General features: G+C 41.0%; 1 protein-coding gene and 1 pseudogene across 1 annotated transcript; both read left to right on the top strand.

Annotated features, from left to right (window-relative positions):
* Positions 1-3,690: 3,690 nt before the first annotated feature.
* On the top strand, positions 3,691-12,065 carry Purb (purine rich element binding protein B). Its single transcript, XM_026399446.2, has one exon. It carries the CDS (start codon positions 3,707-3,709, stop codon positions 4,640-4,642), a length of 936 nt encoding a protein of 311 aa, XP_026255231.1. The 5' UTR covers positions 3,691-3,706; the 3' UTR covers positions 4,643-12,065.
* Positions 12,066-14,720: 2,655 nt separating this feature from the next.
* LOC113190285 (bcl-2 homologous antagonist/killer pseudogene) lies at positions 14,721-15,310 on the top strand (annotated as a pseudogene).
* The last annotated feature ends 592 nt before the right edge of the window (positions 15,311-15,902 follow it).

Raw genomic sequence — 15,902 nt, 5'->3', positions numbered from 1 at the left:
GCTCAGCCATGGCTAGTCCTTGCTAGCCTGGTTCATAGCAGTCATTTCCTCTTAACCATGGGCCCATCCTTGGTCCCACTCCTTCTCACTCATGTTATCTTCTACCATGCATCATGTCCCCAAAGCACATACCCGAATGTACCATGCTCCTATTTATATAGTTATGGTGTGTCTCTCCCACCCAGTCACTCTTAACCAAGCCCAAACTCCCTGCTTGCAAAGTCAAGGGCCTCTATCAGCCCAGGTCCAGCTACCTCCAGTTCCATTGTTCACCATGCATTCCTCACAGACCCTGGGCTCCAGCCAAATCATATTCTCACCATCTGGGGACATATGTTCCCTCTGCCCAAAATAGCATACCCCTATCTCCACCTGTTGAAATCCATCCTTGAAGGATTATTCAATAAATAGTGCTAGGACAATTGGTTACTCATTTGAAGGAATTTTTTTTAGATTCTTCACTTCGTGCTACACATCAAAATGTATCCCAGATGAACTGGAGTTAAATATAAAACTATAATTACATATATTCAAAATAAAATCATAAAAAGTCTCAAAAATGTGGGACTGGGGTTGTAGCTCAGCAATTGAGTGCTTGCCTCACGCATGCGAGGCACTGAGTTTGATCATCAGCACCACATTAAAAAAATTAATATATTTTTAAAGAGTCTCTTAGTGGCTGGGGTGTGGCTCAGCGGTAAAATGCTTGCCTCCCAGGTGTGAGGTACTGGGTTTGATTCTCAGCACCACATAAAAGTAAATCAACAAAATAAAGATACTGTGTCTATATACAACTAAAAATATATATTTTTTAAAAAGTCTCAAAATGTGATTATTAAATATCTGAAAGGGGAGAAAATGCTAGGCTTTTATCAAAGAATAAAATTTCAAAAACAACAACAACAACAACAACAACAGATCTGACTCACTAAATAGAACTTGACTCATTAAAACCAAACTGATAGGCTGGGGTTGTGGCTCAGTTGTAGAGTGCTTGCCTAGCACATGTGAGGCATTGGGTCCGATTCTCAGCACCACATATAAATAAATAAAATAAAGGTCCATTAACAATTTAAAAAATATTTTAAAAAAACAAACTGATAAAAAATGAACAGAAAGGTAGAGTCATTTGCTTGAACTGAATGTTGGGGTCTCTGATGCAGGGAAATCAGAAATCAGAAAGTGGTTTGGTTAGCAAGTTACAGGAGTTGGGTGCGTATCTTTCATGAATGTCCAGTGATACTTGACATTGCTTTCCTTCCCTAAGAATTTGAAATGTTAAAATCCTCTCCAAGGGTAGATATGTCCAAGACCCAAATTTGACTCTCCTTCTTCTAGAAGCTTGACATTAAACCTACCCTGTCTGCTGGAGGATCTCAACCTGATCTCCATACTTACCCTTTTCTGAACTCACTCCTGGGTCCACTTATTAAGTACTCACTATAATTTAGGTATTATGCTAAACATTTTCAAGGATTATGTCTGACAATCCTACAAGGTATCTTCTTAAATGTAGATCTCCTGAATATCCTCTTTAATTTTTTCTTTTCCAAAACCAGTAACTACTTTATAGATGTATAATCTAAAATAAGCTGTATATATCTGTGACTTTTTGGCACATCTACCACAAAATAAAACTTCCACCCTGAAAGTTCCCTGATGTCCCCTTCCAATCTATCCCTCCCTCTATGCCCAGGCCACTACTTATTTGCTTCCATACACACACACACACACACACACACACACACACACATACATATATATATATGTACATATTCTTATATAAGGCTTCCAAGAAAAAATAAACTGGAGAAAGAAATTTGACATTCCAAAGATGCATCAAAGCAGCACATTTTAGCAGAGCAGTCTAGCAGAGCAGCTTGAGAATCTCAGACCAGCCCACCCCCACTAGGTGTGTGTGTGTGTGTATATATATATATATACACACACACATATATATATATATATATATATATATATGTTTATACATTATTTTCTAATTTTTTAAAGTCATACAGTATGTTTTCTATGGATACACTTTTATTTTCCCTGGGTAAGTACTTATCAGTGGAAAAATTAGGCCTTATGGTAAGTATGTTCATAATTAACTGCCTAAACAATGTATCCAAGTATCAAAACATCACATGGTACCCTATACATAGGGACTATTACTATGTGCTAGTTAGAATTATTAAAAAACAACCTACTAAACTGTTTTCCAAAATGTCACTTTACATTCCCACCAGCAGTGTGAGAATTCCAGTTTCTCCACATCTTTGCCAACATTTGATTGTCAGTCTTTTTAAATTTTAGCCACTCTATTGTGTTTAGTGATATTTAATTATGATTTTAATTTACATTTCCCTAAGGATTAGTGATGCCAAGCATTGTTTAATTGTTCTTATCAACTACTGTATATCTTCAGTGGCAAAGTGTCTGTTAAAATTATTTTGCCTATGTTTTTATATTGTGTCGTCTTGTTCATAAGTTCTAAATGTTCTTTATATCTTCTGGTCACAGTCCTTTGTCAGTTATTATTTGTTAATAACTACATTTAAGGATGAGGAAATTCTGGCTTGGGAAAATTAATAACTGGTCAATGTCACCTAGATTCAAATCCGGACAGTGAGACTGAAATGCTTCTTTTTCTTTGCCTACATTTCTTTGACACTATTTAAATAGAGCCTCTTTTTATTCTTTTTTGCACCTTAAAGCAAAAGGTCGCATCAAAGTTATTCACATCTATTGATAATGAAATTAAAGCCTAGCAGGGTTGATTTCCTTAACCCTTTAAAATGACTAGTAAGTGCATGGACAAGAAGAGCTTGTTTATTTAACTATGGATTCAAAAATCTCACGTCATTCAACTACCTTCTATATTTTACCCACGATCTTTCCAAATTGTGAATCTGATCACATATGAGATCTCTAGGCTTGGGTGTGCACTACAGAGGGCCTTCCTTGAGCTATCATAACCTCCAATGTCACCTACGGTCACTCCACAGACCCAAACTCCCCCCACCCCAGCTCCCAGCGCAGACTCTGTGTCCCTATGTACTCCTTCCCGTCTGCTAGGTAAGCTCTTCTCCATCCCCCGGGCCACTACAGCTTGTCCTTCAGTCTCGTGTCCTGACTCCTCTTAAGACTCACAGACCCATCAGCCCCCACTTCTGGCTGCTTCAAAGTACGTTTCAGCCCGGTTGCCGTAGAGCTCCAAGAACAGGGCTGCGTCCCGTCCACAGTGCAGCGGGACGTGGGGGCGGGAGCTGAAGGTGCCCGTAGGGCGAAGGGATAAGGACTTTATTCAGGTGTAACAAGAGAACGCACCACAAGCACTAGGCCACAGAGGTAACTGGCCGATTACTCAGAGGCCAGCAAGGCCCACCCTCACTGAGCCTCCCGCCTGGCGCAGCCCGTGACGTCACACCTGCGCCGCGCCGTCGTGGCGCGCGGCGCTTCCGGCCGAGAGGCGGTGGCGGGCGGGCGGAGTGACGTCACGGGAAACCGCGCGCCGGAAGCGGGCCGTGCTGCGCGGAAGCCGCGGGGGCGGGGCGCGGAGGCGATGGGGGGCGGCGGCGGCCGGCGATGAGCGGCGGGCGCGCGTGAGGAGCCGCGGGCGAGGCTGGGGGGCCCCCGGAGCGCGAGCCGCAGGGCGGAGGGCGGGGGCGCGAGCGCGGCGGGAGGCGGCGAGGCGGCGGCCGAGAAGATGGCGGACGGCGACAGCGGCAGCGAGCGCGGCGGCGGCGGGCCCGGCGGCTTCCAGCCCGCTCCTCGCGGCGGCGGCGAACAGGAGACGCAGGAGCTGGCCTCGAAACGGCTGGACATCCAGAACAAACGCTTCTACCTGGATGTGAAGCAGAACGCCAAAGGCCGCTTCCTCAAGATCGCTGAGGTGGGCGCGGGCGGCTCCAAGAGCCGTCTCACGCTGTCCATGGCGGTGGCCGCCGAGTTCCGTGACTCGCTGGGAGACTTCATCGAGCACTACGCGCAGCTGGGCCCCAGCAGCCCCGAGCAGCTGGCAGCGGGCGCCGAGGAGGGCGGCGGGCCGCGGCGCGCGCTTAAGAGCGAGTTCCTGGTGCGCGAGAACCGCAAGTACTACCTAGACCTGAAGGAGAACCAGCGCGGCCGCTTCCTGCGCATCCGCCAGACGGTCAACCGCGGCGGCGGCGGCTTCGGCGCGGGACCCGGGCCCGGCGGCCTACAGAGCGGTCAGACCATCGCGCTGCCCGCGCAGGGCCTCATCGAGTTCCGCGACGCGCTGGCCAAGCTCATCGACGACTACGGCGGCGAGGAGGACGAGCTGACCGGAGGTCCGGGGGGCGGCGTCGGCGGCCCCGGGGGCGGCCTATATGGGGAGCTCCCGGAGGGCACCTCCATCACGGTGGACTCCAAGCGCTTCTTCTTCGACGTGGGCTGCAACAAGTACGGGGTGTTTCTGCGTGTGAGCGAGGTGAAGCCGTCTTACCGCAACGCCATCACCGTGCCCTTCAAGGCCTGGGGCAAGTTCGGAGGCGCCTTTTGCCGGTATGCGGATGAGATGAAAGAAATCCAGGAGCGTCAGAGGGATAAGCTTTATGAGCGCCGTGGTGGTGGCAGCGGCGGCGGCGACGAGTCCGAGGGTGAGGAGGTGGATGAGGATTGAAATGGGCAGCTTCCCCTACTGGCCTCCCCTACCCCACCACCATCCCCTTGGCTAGAAAGTTCCCTTTTCTGCTCACCTCCAGTGAGTTAGTGCGGAAGGGAACAAGGGAGGCTGCAAAGGGAGAAAGCAAAATAAAAAAATAATATAGTTAAGAGAAATAACCGTAAAAGAACAGTCACGGACAATTAGAGAAAAGCAGTAAAGTTCCAAGGAACTGACAGCAACCTGCAAAGAGAGGACAACAGCGTCTCCTCACCCGCGCGAAAGTCTCAGCTTCTGTTGTTTCCCAACCGAGGTTCCTAAACCCTGGATAACCCTGGAAGGGATAGATCTTCAAACGTCTGGGCCCAAAACACGTCTGAGTCACCCAGACCCACCCATTGATAACAGTTAAGTTTGTGTTGTACCTGGGTAATCTAAAGATCTCTCCAGGCCTCACTATTGCAGTGTCTATCCCTTCACATCCATTGAAATCAGCGTTTTGGATCTAGATCTTCATGGAATCCTTGAGAAGAAAGGCCTTTGCATTTACCCAGTTCTGAGGGTACAGGTTTAAGGAATGCAACTTCACATAATCATGGACAGGGCAAAAGAATTAAAGAAGCCATTGGAGAATATAGAAACAAATTGGATCCATTTTTTAAAAAATGGTTTTGCATGGAACCTGGACCAAGGCCCATGTCTTTTCTTTGCAGAATTGTTTTCCGGGATGCAGATAAATTCTGATATCAATGCTTGAACTAGAATCCATTACTAAAATAGTTTAAAAGTTTGCAAATTTTTTAAAAATAAAAATTTTACATTGGGGATTGCTGAGGTAGGCACAAGAAGTCAGGCATAAAGCACAAGGCAAACTGTTTGAGTGGACTGGTTGCTGCTCACTAAAGTTCTTCCCTTGATCTCTAAATATGGAGGTCATTATCAAGAAATGGCTTAGGTATGAATGAGAGCCAGATCCCTATGGCTCCCATATGAGCCAGTGAATTATGGCTAATTCGGCTGTTACAGCCACTGGTTGGCTGCATTTTAAACCGTAAAACTTGACAAATACCTGTTAAAGGAACAGTGTGGCTACAAGCCTGAGCTTTAATGGAATATACATCCTCACAGAAAAGTTGGAAATAACCAAAACTGAAGTCTTAATTTACCTTCAGTTTAATCTGTGGATTTGTTCGATACTAAAGATCCTCAGGTCCAGAATTCCAGCATCATTTATTTTAAAAGAAAATTTTAAGAACTTGATCCATTGTATCAGTACCTCACAATCAAAGTTGGCAAATGATGGATGAATGATTCAAGCAGTGCTCCCGGTGGAAGCTGAAATCCATCTGTGAATGAACTGAAGTGAACGTGAATAAGCTGACTTTATCCTGGAAGCATTTTTATACCATCTTGAAATTTCAACAAACTGGCTTTTGCCAGTTTATCCAGCTGTCTTTCAAGAATAAAAGTTGGGGTTTTCAAGGATCGCCTCTTCTATATTTTAAAAGGATTTTCAGTAGAAATGATTTTTACTAATCAAGTTAATCCCGACCCCATCAAAAGGTATTCCTAAAAGTGTCATAGACCTAGGTAACTTTGAATTGAATGGGAGCTAATGTTCTTTCCAAAGTTTTCAGGTATTCTTTGTGTGACACCTTCTCAACCAGGAGGCAAGTAACCCCACCTCCACAATCTTAGTATTTTTTTTAACTGCATGCCTGCCCTTTATTTGAGCTGCCTTTTTAATTTATTGCATATCCTTTTTATTATCTTATTTTGGTATTATTCAATCTATACAATCTTTTTGTATTTATTGGGAAATAAGTAATATACAAAAAGGTCGTTTCATGTATTTGTGGCTGAGAGGGAGGGAAATAATTGTGTATATAAAATTAGGCTTTTTTAAAACATAGACTATGATTCAGAATATTGTTGATCTTAGATTTAAAAAAAAGTGGAAGAGCCACAAACATTGGTGCCCTTTTCAGACTATTTCTCTACTCTCATCATCCACAGTAGAATTTTTAAACAGATTTTTTTAAAGCTTTTCTTTTAAATTTTTCTCCGTTGCAAAGAATGTTTCCTAAATTGTATGGGAGCAATAGTATTTTTGATGTTTTAATGACATCCGTATACTTGTACTGTATTTTGTACTACAAGGCAGCTGTTTTCAATAATGTCCTGCTGTATTTACCTATGTGTTTTGAGTGTTCATTTCTTTGCTGCGGAGAACAAATTCCTAGTTTTAGTAAAGGAGCTAAGAAGCTAGCATTAGGTTTGCAGAAACTTAAGTTTCAAACTCTGAGGCAGCAATGAAAATTAAGGTTGCAGCTATTAGTTGATTGCTGTAACTTTTTCCTTTTCAAACCATGTACAATTCCTGTATAGACCAACTTGTTTTCTTGCTTCAGTGGTGGTTCTGTTGCTCAGCTGCAGTGAGCCAGTTCAATTTTGCAAAGGTGCAGTACCTCTCCTTTTCAAGGGGTTGGTTTATTTTTTCTTTTCTTTTTGTTTGGCTGAATTGCAGTAACTAGCCTTGCCTTTCTATTCTGTAGAAATGACAGGGTCTTCACAATCCTTCACCAGTGGCTACTAAGCTATAATTAGCTGAATAGAAAGAATGTGGAAGTGGTCTGAGGCATATAGAGTATATGCCAAGAACACTACCATATATGGCATCAGCTTTGGTTACCAGAGAAATTTTCTTAGTCATTAGACCATATAACAGTAATATATCATATGTAAATCTTTAGATATCAATTTGAGAATCCTCCAAAAAAAGGAGCAAAGAATGCATAAGCTATGTGTTGGCAAAAGTAATTTATATTAAAATTTTGACCTGCCTATGTAAGATTAAGTGATAAATGTCATAGTGGTGGGTTTTTAAGTCTTAACCAATCTCTAAGGTTTATTTCTCCTGCAGGGGGTGGTTCATGGCCTCTCTTCCCACTGTAGGAAGATTGCAGAAGGATGTGGATTAATTGTAGCATTTCACTGATCCTTATTCCAGTGACTAGGGGCAATAGAAATCAGCAAAGTATAGAGATTCATTCATAAATATTAGCTTATTGAGAGAAATGGTCTTTGTTGGTTTCACTCAAATAATGGCATTGTATAAACTATGGGAAACAACCAACTTTTTTGTTTTGTTATTCAACTGCTACTATGAACTATTTAGAAGTTGTATTTTAATCTGGCAAACATCCCAGATAATCAAAATAGTATATTCCTGAAAAGCAGGGAACTAAAACTCCTTTTAAAATAATTGGTGGAAGGTTTGTTTCTCAAACTACCATTGCTACAGAGATGAGAATTCAACTTTTAGGAACAGAATCAAGAGTAAAAATCTGTGAAGAGATCTTATTACTCCTTTCTGGTTTCTATTGTCCTTACCCATCATTTTAGCAAGTGGAACAGCAGTTCTAGTCAGCAAGTTTTTCAGTGCATATGCTGCACAAATCAAAATATAAATCTATATGGCACCAAAAATCTTAAGTGAAAACCAAACCAAAAACCCAGACACCCTATGTAACTGTTGGAGGCATGTAGGTGGTATAAATGACTGTAGCTGTGATACACACATGGCTACTTGTCATGTCACTTTCCATAATTATTTACTGCAAAATGATTGAGAGGATTTTGGTGCAGGCAGCCATTAACCTGATTCCTTTGTTACCTCTGGATCACTGTGCAGTAAATTGCAGGTCTTTTTAAGAGATTCAAGCTTCGGTTTTCTCAAAACAAAACAATTATCCTGTCTTATCTGAAAATGCAGGGTTGTGGGCAAAAGAGGCTGGTTATAATAATGCCCTCATATTGAGTGGTCTGTAAACGGCTGCACACTTCAGGCACTAGTTGCTGAGGATGCTTTGTTAAATGTGACCTTGACTGGCTTTACAGGGGTGTAGAATGTAATCTACACAAGATGACTGTTTGCATCTACCTTGATGAAATTAAGAAGCTGGAGTGTGTAAGCCATGCACATAAGTATTCTTCACTGTAAATTTTGTTTTCATTTTTAACCCAATTATGGTACTTTGTCCAATGCACAACTGATCTCTCAGTAGATATTCATTTGAAAATAGTGTGGCCTTGATCAGTAAGAAGGGGAAGGAGAGAAGTGACTTTTTTGCTTATGTAGAAATGACTTGTTTGCTAAGAGTTGTTATTCTGTAGCACTCTTAGTATAATGTGTTTGATCAGTCTCCTTTTTGATTGGGGAACGTTAATGTTTTTGACCCTGGAGTTAATTCAATTGAGTTTTCTTCTATTTTTAGGAAGTATCAGAATTGCTCTGATGAATGACAAAGTTGACTGCTTTGATGTCCAATCTCAGGTTTTAGAATTTAGTGGTGAAAAAATCCACTATTACTAATTCTCAAAACAGTTTTAATTTAGTGTGCCCTAAAAATTACATGCATAAGGCCTGTTCAGAGAGCAGAGCCTTCATCTTTTTGCTCCTTTTCCACTTGAAAAAGTGTCAAGTGATTTTGCATTGTATATTTCCATTTTAACCCTGACACAGTTCTCAAAGATAAAGCACTTTTTGATCATGAAATACATGGAATCCTTGTGTGATGTGGATCATGGTTTCTCAGGCTCCCCTAGATAATCTGCTTATGAATATTGTTCTGACTCTATGTAAGAAGAGTAGAAATCTTTGCTAGTGTTAGAAAGTTTGTATTATTGATCCAGAATGCATTTTGCTAGTTTCCAATGGATGGGAGAGTAAATAATGCTGCATTCACAAATTAATAAGTTACTTTCCCTTGAGCCTTAAGGTAACTTTTTCTTTTCTGTCAACAACAGCACTGAAGTTATGGTAAATGAATGAGATTATCAGTTTTCAGGGTTAGTTTTAGAGTACTGTAAATCAATTAGCTGTCTTCCTAAAGAGTTAAAACTCCCATTCAATATACTGAATAATGAGTATGGGGGTGGGGCTGGGGAGGGGGGGAGATAGTTTGTAGAAAAGAAAAAAGAAAAAAAGAACCATGTTTACCTTAAGATATAGACTAAAAAGAGAAAAAGTTCATGTCATATGTCCCACTTGAAATTCCAGATAGTAAGGTGGAAATGTGAATTATAACTTCATTTCCCATTTTTAACTTAGAAAAACAGACATTAATTTTCAAATGTTAGCCCCGGAAGTTTCAAGAAATAGCTGGACTCTTGAATGGTGAGTTCTGTTGATATATCTGATTTTGCTATTTAAAGTCACCTTTCCCAGTCCTCAGTTTCAAAACCTAGTCTTTATTACTAATGGATCTGACACACTTTAACAAATGTGATCCATTTGTCAGTACTGAAAATTTGGAAACAGAAAAATTGCATCCCAAAGACCTATACCCTAATGATTCCCATTTGATATCTGTACCCCTGATCTAAGTAAGGCCTTTTTGAATGTATTTTATATTTTTGGATGTAGGGAATATGTCATCAATGTAATCACCTCTATTCACAATCTTTTGAAAATCTAACTCATGCCTCTTTAATTAGACATTCCATTTGGGATAGGTAGACCTATATTGAAACAACAGCAAATTCCATATTGATGGTTTCACTTTTCAGTAGGACTTCTAATAAAGGGAGAGCAGAGCTTATTAGAAGCTAAAAACTATCATTTTTTTCCCATAAGTAATTCTAACAAAGTTTCATGAAATATTTTAATTAACAGAAATTTTGAATAGGCAAATTTTATTTCCCTGTGTTGTATCTAATACCTAGTAACTTGGATAAAAGGTGGCTGATCATACCTTTTTTTTGTGTGCGATGAAATGTGGGTCCAGTGTACTAGAGAGAAAGTAATAGACCTGTTTGGTGTCCACTAGCATATTACAGAAGGCATGAGTTTAACCTTTTTTTTTTTTTCCCTTCCTACAATAACTTTAATGGCTGAGTCTTTCAAGAAAAATTAGTTAGACCATATCATATTTCTTAAAGGCAAAATGTTTTGTACACTGTGTTGCAAGATCAGGCTGGTTAGTAAAATCTTAATATTTGGAAATAAAATAGCAAGTGGTTTGTTTCTTCCCCCCTTTAAATTTTCTTTTTAACAAGCAAAAATGTAGGAAGAGCCTCAAGAAAATTAAAGAACATAATTATGTCGCTAAATGTGTTTGTGTTGTAGGAATTTGGGAGTTTCATTTTAAGCTGATATTAGGCATAAGTCCTTTTCTCCCAGCCCAAGTCTCCCCTGTGTACAAAAGTTCTCAGAATTTCTAAAAGCCAATATATAACAGCAAAAATCTAGAAAGTGACTTTAAATCAGTATCAATATACATTATAGAGAGTCCATGGTTTTGCACATTTTGGTAGCAGGCAAGTTTATTTGAGTTATTTTTCAATGACTTATATGAATAGTAACTATTATCAACAGTGTATTTGAACTTTTTTCTGAAATCTAGAATAATTTTATTAGTTGGCATTTATTCTTCCTTTTGAACCTTCATGCAAATGTGTTTCCAAAATCACTTTATAAAATCCCCTGTCTTCTGATATAGCTCCAGATAACACACTTTCTGTTTAATAGAAATCTTCACTGCCAATCATGTCTACCAGTGACTTCCTTAGACTAGGCTCTTCACTCCAAAGCTGGGACTGGTGTCCTGCCAGTAGAGAATCTACAGAAATAATTTGAATGATTTAAAACCAAATCTTGATAGCAGGAGACAGCTTCCTGATCTAGATGTACAATTAAGAGTTTAGGTTGGAAATTACTTTAAAAGGGTTTTTTTGGGGGGGAGGGGGGAGGATGTCTTCAGTCTCTGTAAATACCAACATGCTTATTATGCATTGTAAACCAAGTGTGTATGCCTATGTATAAATTTGTAGAGCTGATTTCTGCTTCAAGTGAAGCTGCACCTTTAATTTTATAAGGTCCCCTCCACCTGTAACCCTAAATGTTTGTAAATAGAACACTAAAATTTGTAGTGATAGGATCAATTTGGGAATATCTGCTGAGAGACCAAAAAGTTCATTTTTTTAAGTACCTTGGTTAAAGAGTAAAGATTATTCCTCTTGCTTATTTTTTAAAAGAAGAATGCACTTTAACAAACAGAGCTGCATGGGCAATTCAAACAAATCCGTGAAGTGCAGTACCCATTCAGAAATCACACTTCCTGAAAACCGTTCAAAAGCAGAGTCCAGACGGGCTGTTGATCTCACTGCCTGTAGGTTGAAGCTCAAGATTCTGATCAATTTTTGAGACGAGCAGGGCTGCTTCAAAAGAGCAATGTGAATACAGCCAGAAGCTTCAGACAGGTCTGTAAAATGGCGGGTCCCGTATTTACCACTAACTAGCAAAACTGACAGAAAAAAACTCATAGAGAAAAAAGTTTAAGAATCCTTCCTGCTGGTGTGCACTCCTTACAATAGCAGACTTTTGCAAATGGAGTTTTACAGTCTATATTTAAAAATTGTATGTTTGTAACAAATAAAGTATGCAGAAAAGTGAATGACAATTTTGTGCCAGTGTCTCTTATTTAAGGAATTAAATGGTGATTGGGGTTGGAGCATACCATCTGTGGAGGCTCACGAATGGGTATGATTTTGAGGGAGTTCCCACATGCTGTGACTTGAAAATCATTGCACATTTTATCTGAACTATAGCCGGTTCTAGAACTTCTGAGTTCCTATAACACTTTACTAGTAAGCAGGTTAGTTTTGTGCTTTAGTCTGAAATCCAAACAGGCCACTTTCACCGTTTTTCCTGTCATTTATAATAGCTACAAAAAAAAAAAAATGCTGTCCCAGACATTCCCATAGTTTTCAATATTATAATTGCATAAGAGGCAGTTACAATATTGAAAAAGGAAAATTGAAATTATGTCCCTAGACTTGTCCAGAGAATCTCAAACTTTGGTCTTGGGAACTCCTTTACACTGAATACCCCAAGATTTCATCTGACATGTTAGAAATTGAAAATTTTTCAAGACAATAGCACACATTCCACTCACTACCAGAGCAATGGTTTGAATTTTTTAAATGTGGTATTTGTTACTGCCTTAGTTTAAGGAACATATAGTCACACTGTGGCCTGAAGAGCTACCTCGTAGCCAGTGCCTCAAGAAATAGGAAGGAATTCTTTGTAGTTTGGGTATTGTTAAATTTGTAAACTAGGTTCTATCCCTGACTGTTCAAAACTTCTAGTGTGATTCTGTGTATCTTCCACATATAAAAATTCTTAAGGTCTGAAGGAGCGTTCAGCCTCACAGAGAAGCCAGTGGGAGTTGAGAAAGGAGAGCCACCTAGTGGTCAGTATCAAAATCTTAAAATAACCATTCTTAGGTCAGAATTTGTCATTCAATTAATAATTGGGTAGCTATAGTAGGTGTGGAACATGTGGTCTGTAGTTCAAATGGAACCTTCAGTTAAAGAGATACGGAGAAGGTTTTGTTAAGAACCAGTCCCCTGGGTTGGTGATATGGTTCAGTGGTAGAGCAGTTGCTTAGCATGCATGAGGCCTGGGTTCAATCCCCAGCACTACCACCACTAAAAAAAAACAAGTTAGGCAATAGTTTGATTCACAGCTCATTCCTGACCAGGCCTTAATTCCTTACAAGAGAGCCCCATTGAAACTATAAAATGAATATTCTTCTCACAAGATGTAACTTATCTTCCATATCCATGGTACTTTATGTAGCCTTCTCAGTGGACCCAATTAAGGTCTCCATATTAGTAACAAGAGGGAACATATATCCAAGCCAGCTCTCTTAACCTTCTGTTATCTGAAACTGTGCTGCCACAGAAAGGGCAAACTTCATTCCTTCCTATGCTGTGTGCTTGAGATAACACAAATCCACAGATATTCCACAAAACTCTGCAGAACCTCATAGATACTGCAGAAAGGCAGGCAGACATAGAAAGTATGGGTCCCACTTAGCAACGTTTTCCAGATAAGGTATCTGATTAAAAAAAAAATAAATAGTTCCCCAAGGTAAAAGAGAGCATGCTGATTTGATTCATTTGGACCAAAGATCAATAAAGAAAATGCTATTGTCTTCTATCAGAGTGAATGGCCTAGAATACCCAACTCAATTTAAAGTACCAGTTTGTACCTTTAACGGTTTATATTAAATCATGTTTTCCTTTACCCAGGCCAAATGGTTCTAAAGTCACATTGCAAAAAACAGAAACTCACTATATAATTGTGATAAGGAGAAAGACCTAAAAATAACCTCTTTTCTTCTCCTACCTTCACCCCATCCTTGGTCTCTAACCAAGAAATAGTCAAGTTAATAAATATGAATAACAATAGTCCATTTATTCAACCACAGACCAGAAGTCCCACCCGTAATCTGTGGAATTGAGGTTGTGGAGGATGGACTAAGTCTCTCAAGCCTGTAGGAATCACAGGTCTGGCCTGAGACACACCATCACACAGAGACTTCCTCATCTTCAGGACTCTTTCAGGAAGCTCTTCAAGCAGCCCCAGCTGTCCTCCCACTCTTGAAATTAGCCTATCCTTTACCTCAGTTATTCAGTACCCACTTATAATTGATGGGCACTTACTTTCTTCCTTCCTCCGCCGACCCCTTGCCCAATTTCCCCTGCCCTGGTCTCTTTTTCTCTGTTTCAGTTTCTCTGTAGTTATATTCTCCAAGTTTTTTAAATTACAGAATCAATGCATATTCATTTTAACAAATGTGAATATTATAGAATAACCATAAAGAACCAAATGAATGTGCCCTCTTTCTCTAAACCCATTCCTTAAGGATAAGTGTTGTTTTTAAACAATTTAGCACACATTCTTTCAAAAATTTTTGGTGGAGGATTTTTTAAATCTCAACAATGTTAAGAGGTCATCACATTTATGTATGTATTGACATGCTGAGGAAACTTATTAACTAAATAAGTTATTTGATAAATAATTCATATTAGGCACATTGATGGCTATTTCCTAAAGTGTTTTCTAATGTATGCTTTATCATTAAACTGTGTCATAAGATCCACAACTCTCAAGCAAGGGCTGCATCCTGACACCAGGAATGCACTGACGCCGGTTCCTGGAAGCTGAGCCGGAAACCCTGCCGAGCATTCGGCTCTGGACCAGAGACTGGACAGGCTGACACTGTCCTCTACTGAGACCTGAAAAATGGCATCCAGGCAAGGCCCAGGTCCTCCTAGTGAGGAATGCGTAGAGCCGACCTCCAATTCTGAGCAGCAGATAGCCCGGGAAACAGAGGAGGTTTTCCATAGCTACTTTTATTACCGTCACCGACAGGAGCAGGAGGCTAAGGGGTGGCCCTAGAACCTACCAGTACCATGGGGCAGCTGGATCAGCAGCTCCCTGTGATTGGTGACATCAACTGGCGCCATGACTCCAAGTTCCAGAGCGTGCTTGAACAACTACAACCTACAGCTGCGAATGCCTATGAACTCTTCACCAAGATTGCCTCCAGCCGGTTTGAGAGTGGCATCAACTGGGGCTGTGTGGTGGCTCTCCTGGGCTTTGGCTATCGCCTGGCCTTACACGTCTACCAGCGTGGCCTGACAGGCTTTCTGGGCCAGGTGACCCGCTTCGTGGCCGACTTCATGTTGCATCGCTGCATTGCCCGGTGGATAGTGCAGAGAGAAGGCTGGGTGGCAGCCCTGGACTTGGGTAACAGCCCAATCCGAAATGTGCTGGTTCTGGCTGTGGTTCTGCTGGGCCAGTTTGTGGTATGAAGATTCTTCAAGTCATGACTTCTGGGGGCCCCTTTGGGGTCCAAGTGGGGACCCCTGACTGGATTTTAGCCAAAACTCCCTCCCCTCTCCCCTGCAGGGGTTCCCCCCAAGAGTACAGAAGCTTTAGTAAATGGGCATTCCAGCAGAGGACCCCATCTAGGGGTTATTCAGGCTACACAGGTACCCCAACATTGCATGGTGCTAATGGGCCCCATCTCTGGTCACTATCCTGTCAGAGAGGGGCTGTAGCCTCTTTCCTCAGCTCTCAGGGACCCCCTTAGTCCTTTTAGTCCTTTTTTTTAAAGATATATATATATATATATATATATATATAGAGAGAGAGAGAGAGAGAGAGAGAGAGAGAGAGAGAGAGAGAGAATTTTTTAATATTTATTTTTTAGTTTTCGGTGGACACAACAAATTTATTTATTTATATTTTTTATGTGTGCTGAGGATCGAACCCAGCGCCCCGCATATGCCAGGCGAGCGTGTTATTGCTTGAGCCACATCCCCAGCCCCTTAGTCCTATCTTTAGGGGGCTGGGGATATTGATACCTTAGGGAGGCAAGAGACTGGGAACCACTTCTTCCCAGGAAGTTCTAATGGTTTT

Source organism: Urocitellus parryii, chromosome 3, assembly GCF_045843805.1.
Source record: "Urocitellus parryii isolate mUroPar1 chromosome 3, mUroPar1.hap1, whole genome shotgun sequence".
Taxonomy (NCBI): Eukaryota; Metazoa; Chordata; class Mammalia; order Rodentia; family Sciuridae; genus Urocitellus; species Urocitellus parryii.
This window is presented reverse-complemented; position numbering and strand designations above follow the sequence as displayed.